Source organism: Falco rusticolus, chromosome W (assembly GCF_015220075.1).
Source record: "Falco rusticolus isolate bFalRus1 chromosome W, bFalRus1.pri, whole genome shotgun sequence".
NCBI classification, from domain to species: Eukaryota; Metazoa; Chordata; class Aves; order Falconiformes; family Falconidae; genus Falco; species Falco rusticolus.
The window spans coordinates 3,940,155-3,964,237 of NC_051209.1; the positions used below are offsets into that span (position 1 = coordinate 3,940,155).

Sequence of the window (24,083 nt, forward strand, 5' to 3'; positions counted from 1 at the left end):
TCTGTGAGCAGACTTTTTCCCAAATGAAACATCTGAAATCTCCAATCAGATCCAGACTAACTGATGAACACTTGCATCACTTGCTACGACTAGCAGTGACAAATATGGAACCTAACATTGACCATCTCATTAGCCAAAAGCAGGCCCATAGTTCACATTGAAATATTATTTGTTTTTGTTGATTACAATTGTTCTTCATTTTAAATATTGCATTCTTTTTCCTGGTTTTTGTGCACTACTACAAATAAAATATGTGCAGTGTGCATAGGAATTTGTTTATTTTTTTCCAAACTATAGTCCGGCCCCCAACAGTGTCTGAGGGACAGTGAACCGGCCCCCTGTTTAAAAAGTTTGAGGACTCCTGCATCATGGTATCAACCTCATTTGGAATACTTACTCCCCAGCACCCCAGATTATCAATAACAGTCTTTCAAAGCTCTGATAAGGCCCCCTGGTGCATTATAATGCCCCAGGGCACAAATTTAACCTGGATGGGGAGATGTCGTGGTTTAACCCTGGCCGGCAACCAAGCACCACGCAGCTGCTTGCTCACTCCCCCTCACCCAGAGGGATGAGAAGGAGGATCAGAAAGGAATGTAAAACTCAAGGCTTAAGATAAGAACAATTTAATAGGTAAAGCAAAAGCCGCGCACGCAAGCAAAGCAAAGGAAAGAATTCATTCACTGCTTCCCATGGGCAGGCAGGTGTTCAGCCATCCCCAGGAAAGCAGGGCTCCATCACGCATAATGGTTACTCGGGAAGACAAACGCCATAATGCCAGATGTCCGCCCCCCCCTTCCTTCTTCTTCCCCCAGCTTATATACTCAGCATGACGTCATATGGTATGGAATACCTCTTTGGCTAGTTTGGGTCACCTGTCCTAACTGTGTCCCCTCCCAATTTCCTGTGCCCCTCCAGCCCTTTGACCGGCAGGGCCCAAGGAACTGAAAAGTCCTTGATTTAGTATAAACATCACCCAGCAACAACTAAAAGCGTCAGTGTGCTATCAACATTGTTCACACATCAGAGCCAAAATACAGCACTGCACTAACTACTAAGAAGAAAATTAACTTTATCCCATCTGAAACCAGGACAGGAGATTAAGTGATTATAATTATATTCTGTATTATAATCACACCCAAGTGCAGTTTCAATTTAAATGTGACAGAACACACGATTTTATTGGTTCTGACCTGGGAAACTCATGGACATGTAAACATGAGTTAGCAATTACAAATTATGACATTTTTTTATAATCTAAGACTCTGGAATCTTACATGTTATGTTAATAGTACGAAATACCAAAGATACTATAGTTTCACTGGTCTGAATTCTACATACTGCAGTTTACAGAATAATGGTTAGCTAAGTACTAACGATAGTTGGGAAACATGTGGCCCAGTGTTTTCCCAAATCTTGGGTTCTTCACCCGTTTTGCATGAGCCAATCCACACACAGAGTTGAGATATTTATTACATGTCTGCACAGAGATAGGTGCTAGGTGGTAAATCCACAAACACAAAACCTCTTAACACATGGTAAAACACTTTATACATTTTGAACAATTGTTTATAATTACATTTAGTCACACTTAATTCTCATTGGTTCTTATGAGCCTCGTCTCCATTTAAAGGTACAGTATTCTTTTTTTCCACTAGCATGTTCTATGGGGAGGGGGCTTTGTTATTCGGGGGCTTTCTTTGCTCGAGGGTGGATCTTTTACTACGCTAATTAGGATAGTTCACGCATAGTTCAAGTAATTTTCTGTTTGGTCTCATTAACCATTTGGTTTTCCTTGAGCTTATCTTGTTGGCAGCAACTTGACATATTTATGGTGTCTATTCCTTCTCCCAAGGCCATGTCATGTTAACTGTTTGTAAGGGTTGATTAACATCCTCTGCTTTTCAAATTCTTTCTTGTTTTTCTTTATAGATATTTACATATGTCTTTTTAAAAAAGTAAATAATTCTTGTATCAAGAATTGTATCTGGTTGTGTAGATCACAACCTCTTTTGGACAATCCAATTAAGGCAAACATGCTTAATAAAATTTGATTGTTCTTCCATTCCATGGTGCTCACTTTGCCAGTATCGCAGAAACTTCTGGTAAAGCTGGATTCCTACCGTTTTAACACCTGTGTGGTTCTGTCTTTGTGGCACTAATGCCTATAGGAGTCTACCACTACAGTGGGCAGGCACTTGTACTATAGCACATCTTGCCCCCTATGCATTTAAATCTAAAAAATTAACATTTAACTTTCTATGAAACCATTACTCTGTATGTAATAAGCATGAAGCATCTAACTTCTTAGTAGAAAGACCAAGTTTCACCAGTTTGTATGTGTGTTGTTTTTAACTCTGAGTATTGTTGAATTAGAATTGTCACCAACATCGGGAATCAAACCTCTTAACACCAATGTAGTATTAAGAAGCAGGCACTCCTTTATTGCAATGCTGGGTGCTCAGTGGCATCTCCACAAATCAAGCACACCTATGCAGATTTCACTGTCACATTTATACACAACAATTACAAGGTAGTACACTCTCCGTTACAATGATTGGTTCATAATTTGCATATAATTATAATATCTGCTGTGTCATCCTCTTCTGTTACTATGCTTGTGCAGGGGAAGGGTCTTCACCTGGGCAAGGGTCTGCTTGACCTGTGGGTGTGATTTTTAGTATTATAGTGAAGGTAGTTCACTTCAGGACACCTTAAAAGTAAGTTTTGTTGTCAAGCTGGATGGCTAGATATCTGCCTTGCCAAGTTGTCCAATAACTCATCCTATACACAATAGAAACTAGGTGATCTGGTTATGGTCTAGAGAATAAGGACTAGGGGTATTATGGTCTATAGAATAGGGACTTCAAGTAACACAGTCTTGGATAACAAGCAGCACAGCAACCCATACATCAATGGTTAATAAGTGCTTACATAATGCTAACATGGAAATGAACTCTTTAAAATCAATATATTCCTATAGCTGTTTCACAAATAAACACAAAATATAGAAAGATTCAATAAAACTTTAAGACAATTTGCAACAGAATGAGCTATTGTTAACATTTCTACTGCACTTGAAACTGCCCAAAATGCTACTATAGATGCTTTAAAGAATCTACAATCTGAAATTAATTTGCTCTCACAACTAGCTATCCAAAACCACTGGGTCTTAAGACTGTCTCACAAGGAGGTGTTTGTGTGTTAATAAATACTACCTGGTTTTTTTACATTAACTAATCTAACCAAATCTAATACAATGTAAATATAATTCAACATATTCATACCTTTCACCAAATAGCCTGAGAACAATCTCTGCTTGAGGGTCTGCCGTCTGACTGGTCATGGCTATGGTCTTCACTACCAGACCTCAGAACATCGGCACAGGCAGTTTAAGGATATTAGCTCTTATTTTAGCTGTTGGAATTGTGCTTTTTTAGATTATATCTTGTAACAAATCACTTTGTGCATCACTTCTATCTAAACTGGTACTGCATACTTGCGTCTCAATTGACAAACCTTCTCAGAAGTCATAACATTGGGCTTGATGCAGATAGTCTCCTCTGCCTCACACATTAGGAGGCAAGAGAGACACACCAGATATGGTGTAGTCTCACCCCTAATGACTCATGAGTGGAGTGACAGAGCTGCCACAATGGTGACCCCATAAACAACCTGACAAAGACTTATCTGGGAGCCCTAGGCATCCCTCATAAGCTCAGCAGGGAGCCCAGACACCCTTGATAGGTTCAGAACAAAGAAACTATCATAAAGAACTGACCTTTCAGGAAAACAAAGTAAGCAATAACTGTTCCGGGAACTGCTGACCTATGTCCACTTATGTATCTACACCAAAAAGGTATAAAAGTAACTCACCATCTACCCAAGACAAGCTTCTCTGCAAGAGCTTCTCCTGAACAGACCAGACTTTCTGGGAACACCTAGCTGTCTCCAGACTCTGTGATGTGGATCATCTATGAAAAAAGATTTTTCTGTCATCAGTTAGCTTCACTCCTGGAGTGATTTGGTGAGTGTCATACTGGTAACACCTCAAATTATATATATAGGAAAGCATATAAGTAAATGATCATAAGTATATACATACTTTATTAGTGGTAATTTTGTAGTAACTTGTAATATACACTTGTTTTACTAGTAGTAATTTGTAGTAATTTATAATAAAGGAATTCATAGAAACAAAGCCTCCATGTCCTTGTGTATTACAGAATCTTAGTAACCCGTGGTTATGATCTTTACACATCCATGGGTTGAGTAACCCTCATAGGTCGTGCGTGACTGGTACAACTTTTCCTAGAGAACCATGTTCCCACCATGATTTGGTGAATCTAGAGTTCAGTTAGAGACTTAGAGAAAAGTCAGGTCCATAAAGATCCCAAGGGTACTGTTGTACTGTTCCTTTTCCCAGAGCTCCCACCAATCTACTTTCCATGGTGTTCTGACTCTTGGCACTAGATAAATGCCCCCTGAGTGATTATTTGATATGTGTTGCTGAGTTTTGCCCTTTTGCCATAACTTGCTGCACTGGACCATATTATTGTACAACAATCCATCAGTGAACCACAGCCATGCTCCTTTCATAGAAAATGGCTCTATTTCACAGAACATAGCTGACACTATCTAGATGTCTGAGCATGTATGGCTCTTTGCTTTTCCCCTGAGCTAATAATTTGGTCCTGATGTGCCTTACCCTAGAAGACATGTTCTTCTAGGTGTCCCCTAGAAGCCTTTTCCCTACTGGTACGCTCAGTCATTAAGTAGTGTTAGGATAGTCAACTTTTGTTTGAAATCTGTATTGCACATTCATAGGTAATAAGCACCATATTCTCTTAAGAGAAAAGCAGCAAAATGTTTTGTTATAAGCATAACAGTGTCATTCTAAGGTATAAGATTTGGTTGTCATAATTCACTCTAGTGCCATTTTTAAAGTAACTTATCAGATAATTGCAGCACTGAGAGTTTTATTGCAGAACATGAATACAGTGCATACAATACACTTGTTTTCCTTCCTTCTGTACACCCTGCATACAGGTATCCTTTGGACAGCCTCTTATTAGACAAATGTAGAGAGTGTGTTTCTGTGCACACCACCATCAGAGGGGCAGTAGTAAAAGTAATTCCAGAAATGTGTTTTTAATGTGGTGAGTCTCACTGTTTACTGAAGCCTCTGGACAGGCCATCTGCAGTGCTGCCTATGGCTTAGTTGCATTCACAATCTTTTTTTTTTACCAGTGAGCTTTGCCAGGAGTGGTAGACACTAACGGTGTCCTTCAACAGTGCCAGGACAAATAACTTATTAGCAAGAGCACCAGTCACTTTAAAAAGATAGAATTTAGAGCAGAGTATATTAGAATATGATGTGGATGTCAGAAAACTTCAGCACAGGCTGGCTGACAAGACAACTGCCAATTTTGTGAAACAGTGGCTTAAAGCAAAAATCCCCAATATAGTATCATGTTTTATAAGTGTTTAGTTCATTTTGCTATAAAAAACCCTCTTAATGTTACTTAAAATGTTGCCAATGAATTATAGAAATGCCTCTGAATCTCGCAGAGCATGTGCAGAAAAAATCAGTGTGCACAGACCAATTACATAATCTGTGTGCACTAGGTCTGAGACTTGCTGTGATAAGCATAGAGTAATTGCAGGTGTGCTGGATGCACCACTTTGGATCTGTGAAGTTGGCAATTCTGATAAAGCATTCTGCAGTTTTGGTTGCAGAATTCTGATGTTTAGGCCAAAACAATCATGAAATGAAACACAAAATACATCCAGTAAGCTTGGTTTTAGTAAATTGCCTGTACTGCATTATTTGATGAGGCTTCACCAAGGGCAAATCTTGTCTGACCAACCTAGTGAGTGGCCTTGTATAATGGAGGGACTACATCAGTGGACAAGGGAAGAGCTATGGATATCATCTATCTGGACTTCTGTAAGGCTTTTGACACAGTCCCCCACAACATCCTTCTCTCTAAATTGGAGAGAGATGGATTTGATGGATGGACTATTTAGTGGATAAGGAATTGGCTGGACGGTTGCACACAGAGAGTAGTGGTCAATGGCTCAGTGTCCTGATGGAGATCAGTGACAAGTGGTGTCCCTCAGGGGTCCGTGTTGGGACCAGTACTGTTAAGTATCTTCATCAATGACATAGTGGAATCAAGTGCACCCTCAGCAAATTTGCAGATGACACCAAGCTGAGTGGTGTGGTTGACATGCCTGAGGGATGGGATGCCATTCAGAGGGACTGGGACAAACTGGAAAAGTGGGCCCATGTGAACCTCATGAGGTTCAACAAGGCCAAGTGCAAGGTCCTGCTCCTGGTTCAGGGCAACCCCTGGTATCAATACTGGCTGGGGGATGAAGGGATTGAGAGCAGCCCTGAAGAGAAGGACTTGGAGGTACTGGTGGATAAAAAGCTGGACATGAGCCAGCAATGTGCACTTGCAGCCCAGAAAACCTGGGCTGCATCAAAATAAGCATGGCCAGCAGGTTGAGGGAGGTGGTTCCCCCCCTCTGCTCCATGCTGGTGAGACCCCACCTGAAGTACTACATCGAGCTCTGGATAGATGGATCTCAGTACAAGACAGATATGGATCTGTTGGAGCAGGTCCAGAGGAGGGCCACAAAGATGATCACAGGGCTGGAGCACCCCTCCTACGAAGACTGAGAGAGTTGGACTTGTTCAGCCTGGAGAAGAGAAGGCTCCTGGGAGACTTTATTGCAGCCTTTCAGTACTTAAAGGGGGCTTAAAAAAAAGATGGGGACTTTTTAGTAGGGCCTGTAGCAATAGGACAAGGTATAATGGTTTTAAACTAAAAGAAGATATATTCAGATTAGATATAAGGAAGACATTTTTTACGACAAGGGTGGTAAAACACTGAAACAGGATGTCCAGAGAAGTTGTAGATGCCCCACCCTGGAAACATTCAAGGTTAGGTTGGACGGGGCTTTGAGCAACCTGATCTAGTGGAAGATGCCCCTGCTCATTGCAACCCAAATCATTCTATGATTCTATGATTATGGCACAACCTAGAATATGTGTCTTAATTCTTCACTATGTTCTACACTGTAGGATGCTGTATTCCTTTCATTTTGGAAGTAAATGGTTTAAATTTCATTAACTTATTTCATTTACAACTTAAAAACATTCCCTCCTTATCATTCTGTTGACATATTTTGAAGGCTGATACCATGTTTGAAACCAGGACACAGTTTGACAAACTGAAAGAAATTAAAATCAGTTTTTCTTTAAATAGCACAGCTGCCCAAAATAACATCTCTGATTAAAAAATATGACATTTATGCTTCACTGTGTCCTACTCATTAGCTTATGGTTTGAAAGTCACCAGCAGAATGTCATCATTGGTAGATTTTGCATCTGGATCTTTGATTTATTTGACAGACATACAACATGCAAATTATATAGGCATCATTGTCAGTGACTGTTTAGATATTGGTGTAGGGAAATATATAATATTTTTAATAGATCAGGGCTGTTATTTCCCCAGAACTGCTTTTTTTTTCCTGGTGATGCTACTTGCTTTGTGTTGATTCTGTGTGGTTTGAGTAAAGCACTCTATTAGTTTCCTTCCACAGAAATAAAGATTATTTGGGACGTTAAAAATTTCCTTTTTTTCACATTTACTAATATAGTAGTCATGATTCAGAGCTAGAGGAAACTGAGTTAGAGCTAAAAGTAAATAAAATCAGTAAACTACAAACAAAATAACAGAATGGAAGAAATTTTTAGCTCTTTAACTCAATAAACAAGTCAGTGAACTATAAAACCTACTTTTTATTATAATTTTTCCCTCTTCAATGTCTTGTGTATAAGCAATATGAAAAAAAAAAAAAGAAAAAAAGGAAAAAAAAGCTATCTATATGCATCTTTATAACATTATGTAGAAGTAAAATTTCCAGTTCTGGTGAGTTAGCATTGACTAACAGCCAAACTCCCACCCAGCTGCTCGCTCACTCCCCCTGCTCAGTGGGATGGGGGATAAAAATAGAAGGAACAGAAACAAGAAAGCTTGTGGGTCAAGATAAAGACAGGGAGATTGTTTACCAATTACTGTTGCAGACAAACCAGACTCAAATGGGGAAGATTAATTTATTGCTAATTAAAATAGATATTTAATTACTGATTTGAATAGTGGAAAAGGAAAACACAAACATTAAAACAACACCTTTCCTCCCCCTTTCCCAGGCTCAACTTCATTCCTTCGCTCCAGACTCCTCTGGAGTAGGGGGAGTATGGGGGAGGGGTTATAGTCAGTACAGGAGTGGAAAAACTCCTAGAAATAACTAGTGTCAGCTGTGAATCCTAGAGGAGAAACCAAGAATATTAAGCCAATGAAAATGTGAACAGATTTGACCCTCTTAGGGAAGATAGTGACACAGTCTCCTTCTCCCCACTCACACAGAGCAAGTATGTTGGTGTCAGCAGCACCTTTTACAGAAATCATATGAATAGGCAAGTGATGGATTTTCTTTACAGCTGTTCCTGAGAGTCAGCCAGCCTTGCCTCTGATGAGGATGCACTTTCACTATCCTTACTTCAATGGGCCCATGTCTGGAGTCTGTTTGCAAGACACTTTGTTCTTATAGTATACCTTTAAAAAGGGATGCCCATGTTTATGTTGCTCAATATAGTGTCTTTTGTACTAACCAACAATTTGCATGTTGTAATTAGGGTCATCTGTATAGCAGCCCAATTTACAAAATCTGGCTATTGTATTGTCCTTGTTCAGCATTGCAGACTGACACTGGACTACACTGAAAGCAGATAGATGGTAACTTTTGCTTTGGAACAAATGAAATAGCAGTATGATGAACAGTTTTTCACTACATAGTACCAGTTAATTTTGTGGCATGTACTATTGCATCTGGTGAAACATGGTAGTTTTTATTTTTTGATAAGTTACATGGCTCTTAATTTTGTTTTACTCTTTGTCCTTTTGTAACAGCGCTAGCCATAAGACTTTTGGGGGAGCTGAGTTAAAATTATGAACTTGAAATTTTTTAAAGGTCACCAAAGTGTTTATTCCTCATGTCAACAATTTGCATTAATACTAGAGCTGGAAAAGTGTTTGCTTTAGTTCCTGAGTAAGATTCTGAGCATCCTAGAATAATCCCATAATAATGTTTTGAAAATTATTAGAACTGTCACCATATTTAGAAAGATCTAGGAGCTGCAGAAACAGAACATAGAATCATAGAATGTTTTGGGTTGGAAGGGACCTTAGGGTTCATCTAGTTCCAACCCCCCCTTGCCATAGGCAAGGACACCTTCCACTAGACCAGGTTACTCAAAGCCACATCCAACCTGGCCTTGAACACTTCCAGGGATGGGGCATCCACAACTTCTCTGGGCAACCTGTTCCAGTCTCTCATCACCCTCACAGGAAAGAATTTCTTCCTAATATCTAATCTAAATCTACTCTTTTAATTTAAAGCCATTCCCCCTTGTCCTATCACTACAGGCGCTACTAAAAAGTCTGTCTCCATCTTTCTTACAAGCCCCCTTTAAGTATTGAAAGGCTGCTATAAAGTCTCCCAGGAGCCTTCTCTTCTCCAGGCTGAACAACCCCAACTCTCTCAGCCTGTCTTCATAGGAGAGGCCCTCTGATTATCTTCATGGCCCTCCTCTGGACTTGTTCCAAAAAGGTCCATGTCCTTTTTATGTTGAGGGCTTCAGAGCTGAATGCAGTACTCCAGGTGGGATCTCACAAGAGCAGAGCAGAGGGGAAGAATCACTTCCCTTGACCTGCTGGCCACACTTCTTTTGACGCAGCTCAGGATGAGATTGGCTTTCTGTGCTGTAAGCGCTCATTGTTAGGCTGTCTTAAGCTTTTCCTCCACCAGCACCCCCAAGTCCTTCTCCCCAGGACTGCTCTCAATCCATTCTCTGCCCAGCCTGCCTGTATTGATACTGAGGGTTGCCCCAATGCAGGACCTTGCACTTGGCCTTGTTGAACTTCATGAGGTTCTTACAGACCCACCTCTCAAGCCTATCAAGGTCCCTCTGGACAGCATTCCTTCCCTCCAGCATGTCAACTGCACCACTCAGCTTGGTACTGTCAGTAAACTTGCTGAGGATTCACTTAATCCCACTGTTCATGTTGCCGAGAAAGAAGTTGAACAGCACCAGTCCCAGTATGGACCCCTGAGGAATGCCACTCATCACGGTCTCCACTTGGACATTGAGCCATTGACCACAACTCTGAGTGCAATCATCCATCCAGTTCCTTATCCACTGAGTGGTCCATCTGTCAAATCCATTTCTCTCCAGTTTAGAGATGAGAATGCCATGTGGGACAGCGTCAAAAGCTTTGCACAAGTCCAGGTAGATGATGTCAGTCGCTCTTCCCTGATCTGTCAATGCTGTAACATCTTCTTATAAAGTTAGAAAATAAAACAGTGTGTTTAAGTCCAAAATGTCCTTATTTGGACTTTGTCCTGGTTTCAGCTGGGATGGAGTTAATTATGTTCTTAGGAGCTAGTACAGTGCTGTGTTTTGGCTTTGATGTGAGACTTCAGTTCCTCGGGCCTTGCTAGCAAAAAGGCTGGAGGGGCACAAGGAATTGGGAGAGAACACAGCCAGGTCAGCTGACCCAAACTAGCCAAAGAAGTATTCCATACCATGGGCCATCATGCCTGGCATCTGGGGGTTGGCTGGGGCGGGCAGGTCATTGCTCAGGGACTGGCTGGGCATCAGTTGGCAGGTGGTGAGCAGTTGCATTGTGCACCACGTGTTCCTTTCCCTGTGGATGTTATTCTTTCCCTTCCCCTTTTCATTATAACTGCTATTGTCATTGTTATTATTGTTCTTTCATTTTTATTCTATTTCAACTATTGTTCTTATCTCAACCCTCGAGTTTTATATTCCTTTCCAGCTCTCCTCTCAATCCCTCTGGGTGAGAGGGGAATGAGCGAGCAGCTGTGTGGTACTTAATTACCAGCCAAGGTTAAACCATGACAGACTTGAAAGACCTCTTCTTTGTGTAATTAGTAAACAGACTTCTGAATTGCATAAATCAAAGCTGTTCCTAATCCAGAGTACTCTGTATATGTGTGTTCATGTTCTTTACAGCCTTACACAGGTGACAGAGGTGATACAGCTTGGATAGGAATTTGCTATAGAAGACATTCCAGGAGGGTTTTCACTGCATTCTGTGAGGAACTTTCCTGTTAAAATACACTTATAAACTGCAGATTGCATTATTTATCTAAAGATATCCCTATATTCTTCAGTGATAAAATGACTGACTTCTCTGTGGTTGCTAGAGTCTTTGGGTAGAGAGGCCAGTAGCTAGTGCAAAAATTGGGTTTCTCTCCCTGTAATAATCTTTATATGTAATAACAGCAACTTTTTATCTTTCCCTTCAGGTCTGCTCATAGTCAGCCAAGGAGAAAGAAATGATTTATTGGAATATTTTGTATGTATCAACTAGTTGCCAAGAGAGTAAGGTTTAGCATAGTAGAGCTTGCCTTTTGTAGCATCAAATAAATGGAAGCAATGTACTACTTGCACTCTGCTTCAACAGTTTGTTCTAAGAATTCTCTCAATTATATTTTTTCTTGTTTCTTCTGGTAGTTCCAGAAGCCTATTTAGTATTAGAACACACAAAATCATAAGAGTACCAAATATATGTCAGAGTCCAATACTCTCTGACTAGGTTCCTTTATATATTCCACATGAGGAGGATTTAATGTTTTTAAAACCAAATTTACTTTTTTAAGATATTTGACATTACACAGGATCTTGATTCAGCAGAGTGATACAGCAATGTACTGAAATCACAACACAAGCACAATATAGCAATTGTAGTATACAGTTGGATCACAACACAGATGTGATCCCTATTACCAGTCTCTATGTGCTCACCATCATGACACCAAGCATTCCCAATTGCTGGGAAGGAATATATGGGCTAAAGCCAGCTCAAGTCCACTGCTCTTTTTAAAGTTAATTTTGCTAGTTGCTCAGTTTTTCTACTCTGTGATGGGCTGAGCCATGTATATATTTCCCCCATGCTGGTGTGGCTGGCTCAGGAAGACATTCACAATTTTTTAACTCAGGGAAGGCCTTTTACACAACCAGCTGATTCACTCAACTGATAGAGAGCAAGATGATCCATTTATCTAAAAGAAAGGCCACCCTCCAGTCCCCTTTTTGTTAAATTCAGATTTCTTTACAACAGTTATGTTTACTCCCTATATTGTTCACTTAGCTTCATGAGCTCATTGTCTGTGTCCATCTCCTCTGAGCCTTCTTCCATTGTAGGAGTTTGTTCATCGGTCAAAAGATGCCAAAGGAATGAATATATTTTAAAATTACATTGTAATTGGATATTGTAAACAAAATGTATCATCATATGTAGGATAATATAACCTTCATTAGAAAAAGGTTTCCATATGTTAGCTACATATAAATGGTGCTTACAATCCATTTAAAACTTGAATTATTTTGTGGGGATAAGGGGTAATTGTAAGACATTGGTAAGACATCTCACAGGTAAAGCAGGGTTATGTTTACTGCATAGTACTCTGATATTAATCTGCTATGTGAATGCTTTTAATTTATGATAAAATTGCCCTCAAGGTAAGTTAATTTCCATTCATTATGAGATACTTCAGGATAAAGCTGTGGAAATATCATAAAAGACTTGCCATACTGCAACTGCCTATTTACTAGGTCATGCCATGAATTAAAAGTAAATTTTATACTAGAAATTCCCACAAGTCTTCTATCTAATCATTACTTTTGGCATTTTTAAATAAAAATATTGTTTTGGGGAGAAAATGGATAGTGGCTTTACAAGTGCATTCTGGGAAGGTATTTCAGGTAAAGAAGGTAGATGAAAGGGGTTTTTTTGAGAAAATCAAGCTTCTTATTTGGCATTATTGCTGGTATAGAATATAAAAGGAAATACAAGCACTAAAAGAAGTAGAATGTTTTGGAGCATTAAAAAGTTTGAATAAGATATAAAAAAAGGAAGACAGTTGTACTGGGTCTGGCTGGGATGTAGTTAACTGCCTTCATAACAGCCTGTATGATGCTGTGTTTTGCATTTGTGGCTAAAACAATGTTGGTAACACAGCCATTTTGGCTACAGCTGAACAGTGCTCAGTGTCAAGGCTTTCTCTCTGCCCTCCCCCCAAAGACTTGCTTTAGCTATGCTAAGGGTGGGCCAGAGGTTAGTAGGGGGCATAGCCAGGACAGCTGACCCAAACTGACCAACGGGTTATTCCATGCTATATGATGTCGTGCCCAGCAATAAAAGCTCAGGGAAAGGAGGAAGAGGGGATGTTCATGGTTATGGTGTTTGTCTTCCCAAGCAACAACTACATGTGCTGAGGCCCAGCTTCCCAGGAAGTGGCTGGACATCTGCCTGCTGATGGGAAGTAGGGAATGAATTCCTCTTCTTGCTTTCCTTGCACAGGCAGCTTTTGCTTTCCTTATTAAATTGTCATTATCTTGATCCACGAGTCTTTTTGCCATCCTACTTCTTTCATTCCCTGGAAAAGAGGAGTGAGAGAGAGGCAAGGTGGGTGTTTGGCTGCTGGCTGGGGTCAACCCACCACAACAGTGAAGGGGTTAAGAGAAGATTGTTACCTTCTTTGAAATACTTTGAATTAAAAAGGAAAAAATAGGGAAAAATTAGAAAGTAGAAAAGTAAACATAGTGATGTGATTTGAAAGGTCATTTAAATTATATTGGTTTACTTCTGCACTGACCAGGTATTGTTTTCTTCATTTGCTTTCTTTGAGATGATAGCCTTATGTGATACAACCAATGAATCACTGTATTGCTTTAGAAGTGTGCAAGTCAGTCATGATATATGGTGCCTGATGGATTTCAAAAAGAAATGGCAGCAGTAAAATTCTTTCCTGTCTTAATCTGTTAAGACTGGTAAGAAGACTTTAATTTATGGGTGATAATTAAATAGCTCTAAAACACTGATGCAAATTTCTTATTGTTTATACCATATATTTAATACTGAAATAATTTTGGAAATCACAGCTGGACTTTCATACAATCATTTAGGTTGGAAAAGACCCTTAAGATCATCAAGTCCAACTATTAACCTAACACTGCCAAGTCCACCACTAAACCATGTCCCTAAGCACCACATCTACATGTCTTTTAAATAACTCCAGGGATGGTGACTCAACCACTTCCCTGGGCAGCCTCTTCCAGTGCTTGATAAACCTTTTGGTGAAGAAATTTTTCCTAATACCCAATCTAAACCTCCCCTGGCACAACTTGAGGCTGTTTCCTCTCATCCTATCACTTGTTACCTGGGAGAAGAGACCGACACTCACCTCACTACAATTCCTTTCAGGTAGTTCTAGGAGCAGTAAGGTCTCCCCTGAACCTCCTCTTCTCCAGACTAAACAACCCCAGTTCTCCCTCAGCTGCTCCTCATAAGACTTGTGCTCCAGACCCTTCACCAGCTTCATTGCCCTCCTTTGGATGCACTCCAGTATCTCAAAGTCTTTCTTGTAGTGAGGGGCCCAAAACAATATAGTACCCCAGGTGCATCCTCACCAATGCCGAGTACAGGGGGACGATCACTTCCCTAGTCCTGCTGGCCACACTATTTCTGACACAAGCTAGGGTGCTATTGGCCTTCTTGGCCACCTGGGCACACTGCCGGCTCATATTCAGCCAGCTGTCAACCAGCATCCCCAAGTACTTTTCTGTCAGGCAGCTTTCTAGCCACTCTTCCCCAAGCCTGTAATGATGTGTGGGGTTGTTGTGACCCTAGTGCAGGACCCGGCACTTCCCCATGTTTAACCTCATACAATTGGCCTCAGTTCATTGGTCCAGCCTGTCCAGACCCCTCTGCAGAGCCTTCCTGCCCTCAAGCAGATCAACACACCTCCCCCCTCCAACTTTCTGTCATCTGCAAACTTACTGAGGGTGCACTCAATCCCCTTGTCCAGATCTTCGATAAAGATATTAAACAGGACTGGCCCTGATGCTGAGCCCTGAGGAACACCACTTGTGACCAGCTGCCATCTGGATGTAACTCCATTCACTACCTCTCTTCGGGCCCAGCCATCTAGCTAGTTTTTTACCCAACAAAGCGTATGTCCATCCAAGCCATGAGCAGCCAGTTTCTCCAGGAGAATGCTGTGGGAAATGGTATCAAAGGCTTTACTAAAGTCCAGGTAGAAAACATCCACAGCCTTTCCCTCATCCACTATGCAGGTCACCTTGTCATAGGGGATCAGATTAGACAAGCAGGACTTGCATTTCATAAGCCCATGCTGACTGGGCCTGATCACCTGGTTGTCCTGTACGTGCCATGTGATGGCAAGTCAAGATCTGTTCCATAGCCTTCCCCAGCACACTTTAATATGTTACGGTGACCTGTTTTCTGAACTTGGCAATGCTAAACAGTAAAAATGGACTGGTTAACCCCACAGACTTGAACTGATTTATAACTGGCCCCAAAATTAGGGCATAAATAATAAAAAAATAATTTATTAATCAGAAATCATTACCCAATAAATGGTCTATATATTCTACAGAGCTGAATGAACCATGGAAAAATGTATGATATTGTTTGTTAACTGATGTACAAGCATGACAAATTTGCCTTGAATATTAATATGACCATCTCTAGTGCGAAGTTTAATTTGGATTCTAGGCAGTTTGATGGCACTAAAGCACTGTTTATATTTAAATAATTGCATGAATTTTCAGATAAAAATAAAAGCATTTGAATTTTTAGTGATTTTCCCTCCTCCTATTGTTGCAGATTGTCTTAAAGTTTTATTGAATCTTTCTATATTTTGTGTTTATTTGTGAAACAACTATAGGAACATCTTGATTTTAAGAAGCCAGCCTCTACATTAGTATTATGTTAACACTTATTAACCAATGATGTATGGGTTGTTGTGCGACTTGTCATTCGAGTCTGTATTACTTGAAGCCCTTATTCTCTAGACCATAACCAGAGCACCTGGTTTCTATTCTGTATAGGATGAGTTATTGGACAACTTGGCAAGGCAGATATCTAGCTGTCTAACTTGGCAACAAAACTTACTTTTCAGATGTCCCAAAGTGAACTACCTTCATTATGATACTAAAGAACACACTCACAGGTCAAGAAGACCCTTGCCCAGGTGAAGACCCTTCCCCTGCGCAAGCATAGTAACAGAAGAGGATGACACAGCAGTAATTTACTAACCAATCATTGTAACTTGTTGTGTATAAACGTAACAGTGAAATCTGCATAGTTGTGCTTGATTTGTGGAGATGCCACTGAGCACCCAGCACTGCGATAAAGAAGTGCCTGCTTATCTACTTTGTGTAGATGGGTTTTTTGCTCCCCAGCTAACACTATGTTTCCTGATAGCGTTCAGTTGAAAACAAGCATCATATCCCTTTTGAGAAAGATTGAATGACATCCCACTCATAAAATCATTTTAGACGTAATGTAACATTTATTAAATCAATGTACAGCTAACAGGTTCTGACTTCCCCTATTCCCAACATTTGTTGAAGAGTGGGCAAGTCAAAACCATACATTAGACTAGCTTGATGCAAAGGAACAAGAAAGGAACCATAACTCCCTCCATTGTCCTTAGTGAGAACCTATACAGGGATTTCATGGGAGACCTCAATGCTGTCATACATGGTGATTCACTATCACAGATTTTTGTTTTTCTTGTATAAGGGATCCGACTCTACTGCTGAACACACAGAGACTTAATGCTTAATACCCAGTTTTGCACTTGAATATTAGTTCCTGGATGTGGGTTTGGGGTTTGTTTTTTGTGATTGTATAGTCCTACCCCCTACCCTCTCATCTTCACTGTTAGTCACAAAGTTACTGTCCTTCATCCAAATACGGCATTTATAGCAAGATGCCTGAAAAATCCTCAAAATACAACATCCTTCTAAATTCTGAATTTTTCCTGTTACGAACTGGATTAAAGGTACACTGTTCAACTTGTATGTCACAGCATCACCTGGCCTCTACTCAGAAGCTACCACTAGATCAGGAGACATGGAGATGCAGCTCTATAAATAGCAGGCTGTAGCTGACAGGGAGTGAATGATAACTTAGAGAACAAATAGATTACTTTTTTCTTATTTCAAGGATATCATCTGGAGGGCAGGTGAAACATGCCTAATAACATGCCTTTGTATGTTGCTTTCACTAGGAAAATAATATATCCTAATTAACTGCCATGCAAGTACGAGTCCTTGGCACCTTCTAAAGTTCTGAGAATCTATGAAAAAGATTCTGCTCAGAAATCCATGGAATGTGGAAAGCCTGTGACTGGACTCTGAGTCAGGCTGGACTCTCCAACCAAATCAATATTCCTAGGAGCAGCTGTCCTCTTTTAACACCAGCCTACTGCATTCAAGTTTCCCTGGAGAAAGTCCATTACCGGAAAAAGGCCCAAATTATTTGTTCTGAAGACTTTTTTGATTCTGAACCTGAACTTTTATGAGTTTTGCTGTGCTGTGAAAAACTAAGGTAGCTGTAGTTTATGGTGATTTACTAGTTAATTTTTCTAAAACATGAAAGGCTTAAATTGAAAAAGGGATGAACAAGTACTATTTTAGCTAGATAATTGCAAAAAAAGAAAAAAGTTGATCAATTTTGCAACATTAATATCAGATACTGGATTTTATAACTCATCACCCTTTTGTATATTTTTATGGATAGCTGATGCAGAAGAGCCATTAGTTTTATTATATAATCATAAAACAGTCTAAATATCATCTAGTTCCAACCCCCTGCCATGGGCAGGGACACCTTCCACTAGACCAGGTTGCTCAAAGCCACATGCAACTTGGCCTTGAACACTTCCAGGGATGGGGCTTGTTTTATATCCTGATGTAGCACAGGTTTATATGCATGCACACATATTTTAATATTCACAAATACAAAACATTTGCTTTGCTTTTTTTTTTTAAATACAACACACCCACCCACCCCAGATCTCAAAGAATAATCCTGGTAATTTCCAACTTTTTATTAATGCTAACAATAAACCTAAAGGTAAAAAAAATAATCATAAGCAGTGGTTCTGGTCTAAGAATGCAATAATGCAATTTCAAGAAAACGTTGCACAAAAATGCTCCAAGTGCATGTCCCTTAAATGACACTGATGATAGAATTTAAATTCTACCACTAACACCTAGCATTAGAAACTTTAGTTATTAAAAAGGGTTGTGCTGTTATTAAAAAAAAATATTCTAATAATTGTCATTCAGCTATAAAGGAGTTCTAAGTATATGAACATAATGAGAGACCTTATTTTTTATAGTTCCCATTAGTTTCAACCAGGACTCGGGTACAAATTAACAGTGTTATTAATGGGCAAATACACCAAAAGATATTTCTGGATTGTCCGTAGTTGGCAGTTACAAAATTCAAAACGAAATCAAAATGCTTTTATTTCACACAAGAATTCACACATTCAGGAAGTCTGTTTGCATTATACAAAGAGTTAGATCAAATGTTTGGGTTGTTTATGGTAGTAATATATACCATAAAACCTACTGTAACAGTACCATGAGAATTTAGTGGTCTTCAGTACCTTTAACACCAACAGATATGAACAACATATGTTGGACTCCCGAGTCTCTGGCTGCTAGCCTAGTGAACATTGTCTTAGGTCAAATGACATTTTGATACCAAACAATTAGGATAGTCCATTCTATCAGAAGTTCAGCTGTGTGCAGTATGCAGAAACAAGATGCTATGGCAGTGCTTCATTTCTGGAATGTTGAGGAGCTGTATTAATATCTTGCAAAGCTCTACTTACCAAAATACAAATAGCAGAGAGTGATTTTCAACGTCTGGTAACATTAGAGTTCCAAGGAAACAGCAAGATGCACCTTATTGACCCCAGTTCAACAAACCAACCTTCAGATCCTAACTGCAAACCACTGTTTATCTGGCTTTTACAGTAATACCCCTTCCCCCGTTTCCTCCCACCCCTACGAAAACGTGCAATCCCTGCCCCCACCAGATGTACTGGAAAATACTAGACAACTTGAACAGAGGTCACCAGTTACAGTGATTTTTAAAGTGTCCTGGAAAGACATTCATATCCTTCAAGTTATTGATATTTTCTAAGTTTAAGAGATTATACTGTAGCTTCCCATCTGGAACCTAGCCCCAAGAAATCATAAATATAAACAAGAAAAAGGAACTGAAGGTGCTGAAACTTAGCTCTTGTGCTAATCAGTGGTGTAGCTCCAGAAAGTTTTTTTCACCCCTATGTAGTTGATACATAGGCATATGTACTTCTATAGTAATTTGATGCTTATGGCTATTATTTTATACAAAGACACATATTAAATGTTTAAGTCACAAACAATCTTATGGCTTACAGTTAAAACATTTAAAAGTACTTTTAAAAAAGTTTATTTTCCACAAGGAAGAACAATAGGAAAACTTACATTCTTTTCCAGTTTTCTTAAAGCAGTCTGTAAGAACATACTCAGCACCAAAAAAAAAAAACCCAACCACCACCAAAACCCCCAAGCAAAACAAAACAGCCATAGAATATAATCTAGAAAGCAAACATTTAATATTGCACTTCATTTCTCTAATGCTTGGGTTTTGCTTTTTTTCCTAATTCAGATCAAGATTCTATATAAAAAATTGGGCTACAACTATGAACCTGTAATGCTTTTGAAAAACTAACAAAAAATTTTAAATGGGAAGTCTTTATTTGATAAGGTTTTATATAGTTTTTCACTCTGATCACAGCCTGCGATGCAACGTCAATTACTACAACTTTGTTTAATTCTGCTTCACATACAGTTTTCCATTATACTGGGACAAGTACTTTAATGCTATGTATATCAGCAATTGTTCCCTTGACTGTTAAAACAACAGAGTTAAATCATCAAATGCCCTTTTATGGCAACAATCTTATCAAATTTTAAAATTTTGTATGGTTAGAGAGGGCAGAAGGAAGGGACATTCACAAAATTGGCCAGCATAAGACATCACCCAATTTCCAGTTTTTGGTTATCAAAGCCCAAACCTTTGAACTGAACCACTTAAAACATGACTCTCATTTCACCCTGTCATCATTTTTGAAACATGAAACATCTTTCATGTTCTCATAAAGGCCACTTATGGAAAAGCCTATTTTGTTATATTTATGAAGCCTTAAAAATAAGGCAGAACTTTGTAAGAACGAGCACATGCAGAACCACCAGCTTAACTTCCCCCCCTCCCTTCTGAGCTGTTTTATTGCACAAGCATATACACAATAGATTAAGTAGTCAACATCAGACATGTCTCTTTTACAATAGTTATGTGTTTGTGGTTTTTGTTTTCTGAAAGGAAAATTTACATTTACAAATCTCTAGCATAAAAGCACTGGCCCGATCTAATGGCTCCATCATTCTTTTCTTCTTTAGGGTACACTCACGGGGCGAGTGCTTTTCCTATATTATTTCTCACTTCCTAGATGAATGTATGTTTAAAGTTTTTGGGTTTTTTGTTTGTTTTAAAGCTCTCAGGAGTAGTCCAGGAGACAATCAGAGCAATTGTCAGCAAACACTGATACTCTGACCCAGTTTTATTATAGTTTTAGTCTTACTATTTTTTTTTTTTACACTCTGCTACTGACCTCCAAACCAAGAGGGGGGATGTCCCCAATTGGGGGATGTCCCAGAAGACTGGAAGAAAGCTAATGTCACCCCCATTTACAAGAAGGGCTTAAAGGAGGATCCAGGAAATTATAGGCCCATCAGTCTTACTTCTGTCCTTGGGAAAGTTATGGAACAAATCCTCCTGGGGGCTATCACAAGTCAAATGAAGCATGTGATTGGGAAAAGCCAGCATGGATTCACCAAGGGCAAATCATGCTTAGCAAACCTGATTGCTTACTATGACAAAGTAAGCTGCTCAGTTGATGTGGGGTGAGTGGTGGACACTGTCTAAATTGATTTATCCAAGGCTTTCAATAATTTCCCACAGCCTCCTCCTAGAGAAACTGATGCGTTGCAGTCTAGACAAATAGTCTGTGCAGCAGGTGGGGAACTAGTGACAGGCTGCACCCAGAGAGTGGTGGTAAATAACTCCTTTTCAACCTGTCACAAGTGGGGTCCCCCAGGGATTGATACTTATGTTTAATATCTTCATAAGCAATCCGGATGATGGGATCAAGCATACCCTTATGAAGTTTTCCCCACTCAGTTTGGTATCATTGGCAGGGGACACTTCAGAAGAGAGAGCCACTCTGGAGAAAGACCTGGATAGGCTGGAAGAATAGGCTAACAAGAACCTTATGAAATTCAACAAAGACAAGTGTAAGGTCTTGCATCTGGGAAAACATAATCCAGGAACACATCACAGGCTGGGATCTACCTATGGAAAGGGACCTAGGGGTCCTGATGGACAACAAGCTCAATATGAGTGCTGCTGCAGCAAAGAAAGGCAAGAGGATGCTGAGTTGCATCAACAAGGGCATCACCAGCAGAGATAAAGTCATCATTATCCCACTCCACTCAACACTTGTCAGGCCACACCTGAGATACTGTGTTGTTTTGGTCCCCACTATAAAAAAAAAAAAAAAAAAAGATGTTTTGGAGAGGGGTCAGAGGGGCCACAAAGATGATCAAAGGACTGGGAGGCCTACGATATGAGGAAGGCAAGAGAACTGAGTTTGTTCAGCCTTGAGAAGAGAAGACTTAGGGGAGACCTTATCACCATGTTTCAGTATTTAAAGGGTGGCTACAAAGAAGATTGAGACTCCCTTTTTACAAGGGGTCACATGGGAAAAAAAAAAGGTAATGGGTACAAGCTACTCATGGGGAGATTCCAATTGGACACAAGAGGAATATTTTTTTCACGAGAACAATCAGACATTGGAATAATGTCCCCTGGGAAGTAGTGGTTTTCATAACACTGGACACTTAAGGTTCAGCTGGACAGGGGGACAGGTGCCGGGCCATCTTGTCTAGACTGTGCTTTTGCTAAGAAAGGTTGGAGCAAATGATCCTAGAGGTCCCTTTCCAACCTGGTATTCTATGATAGAGTATCATAAACACTGAAGACAATACAAAGTGCACAAACTGAACTGTTGCTTAGTTGTCATAGATCAAACTTTTCTTGCAGTCTGAAATATACTTTCTACTGGAGACTCATTTTATATAGAATTTTTGGTGATTAGGTAACTACATGTTATTTATATAAAAACAAACCCAAACAAACCAACCTTCTCCTTCCCATCCCTACTAGTTAAGATATCTGTCTATGAATCCTGGACAGCATATGACTATCCCCTTTTAAAGTTCTTTTCACACTTTGCTGGTGTCTGCTGGTGCTGCTTTTACTTTGTATGTTTTGTGCATGTCCCTATTCAAAATCCCCCTCAAAGAACAAATCCAAAAGAAAATAACTCAACAGTGCAACACAACAAAACAAATATCATTCTAACAGTTTGGCAAGTGATGAGTTCACCTGAGATTAAGTGATCTTTAGACAGTCTGTAACAAAATGTTGCTTTGCAATAATAGCAGAAAGGCAACAAATTCTTAAAAGATTTAAGAAAGTATACAATCTTGACAAAGTCTCTTATTAGTTTCCTTCTGTTATCTCTTCCCCTACCCCTACATATCTGTTGCTTGTCTACTACAGTTGGCTGCAAAACATACAACAAGAAGGATTGGCTTGAAGGCATATCTGTAAATAAATCCACAATAGGATCCAGGCTGAAGAGGTGATGCATGATCAGTCTACTAGGACAATTCTGAGCATGTGCATATGCAGGTAAAGTCCAGGCTACATGAAATTTTAAAAACATCAGTGCATTTGTCAGTCTCCATTGCTTTTTTTTTTGTCAAAGCTTTCTTTTTTTCCTTGTTACACAGATCGCAAACAATTAAGGAGGGGGTAACAACAGTCCATCATAAATGAGAAAAAGCTGTAGTGACACTGAACTGCATAACATAAGCAATAAGCATGTGCAAATTTTCAAATCATAAGTAGCAGCCATTCCTGTCTTACAACATGGTTTCAGTGTTTTGAAATATGTGACTGTATGCTAGTAAGGCTGCTCCTAGTATGTGCCACTACTTAAGGGAGGGGGCCTCAGATTTTCAAGCACGTGGAGCAGTCCTATGACATGCTGTAGGTGTCAAAGCATGATCACAAGCATTGTTTGTTTTGTTTTTTCATTTATTTACCATACAGGCAAGAGCAATACCACTTCTTTTAAAAGCAAGCCTCCACTATGACACCTTTATCTTCAACACAGCAGGTGTGATTCAAAACCCAAGTCAAGTCAGCTTTTTATGGATTCCTTCAATGAGAGGGGCAAGATGGTCTCTCATCTGTGGGCTGATCTGGGTTTGGATCAATCTAACAAAGAACAAACAAAACCAAAAGACACCCCAAACCAAACAAATCGACAACCACCCAGTACATTTTAAAGTCAACTTCTAGAAATAAAAATAAAATTTTATAATTTTAAAACAATGATATATGGCATTCCCAGTCCAAAGGTTATTGAAATAATTGAAAAATCTTCTAGTCAAACAAGACTTTGGATAAAAGTTAATAGAAATATTAATATTAGATACAGTGGAAGAATTTAAAACTACAAGTTGATGATAATTTAAGGGTAAGCATGGTAACTAATATAAAACTTCAGAATTTTCTGCTTTACTAGCACAGAAGTCTTTTGAATTATATATACAAAAAGATGACTACATATTACTAGAAACATAATTTAAGAAAGTTAATTGATTTGAAAGAAGCAGATAAGTTTTTCTTGAAGAGGCAGATAGTTATCAATACAAAAAATGATTTACTTTGAAATTAAAAAGTAGTTAATACTCAAATATCCCGAGTTGTTTCAAAGAGTTCATGTGTTCTAAACCTTACCTCTTCTTCCTTTCTATAGGAGAAAGGAGGGGTAAAGCCTGCTAGCTTAGGTCTCAACAACTGGATGGTAAGAATAATTTAAGTGTACAGTGCACCTTTTAGACGACATTAAATCAGTTAATTTCATATAACCTTGTTTGTCTGGTTTTTTTTTTAAAAAAAAAAAAAGTCTTC

The 24,083-nt window shown here is 39.3% G+C and overlaps 1 protein-coding gene across 7 annotated transcripts in view; it reads right to left on the reverse strand.

The window, feature by feature from the left end:
- Positions 1 to 1,651: 1,651 nt before the first annotated feature.
- Positions 1,652 to 24,083, reverse strand: part of LOC119140815 (arrestin domain-containing protein 3-like) — a 36,245-nt gene continuing 13,813 nt past the window's right edge. For 5 of the 7 annotated variants that reach the window (XM_037372437.1, XM_037372438.1, XM_037372439.1 and 2 more), the window contains one exon: positions 18,435 to 23,384. In XM_037372437.1, the coding sequence (XP_037228334.1) occupies positions 23,303 to 23,384 (82 nt within the window). In that variant the 3' untranslated portion in view covers positions 18,435 to 23,302. Of the gene's footprint in view, positions 2,663 to 3,876; positions 3,975 to 11,668; positions 13,543 to 18,434; positions 23,385 to 24,083 lie in introns of those variants that run through there. The other 2 variants (XR_005101730.1, XM_037372441.1) reach the window with 2 other exon arrangements.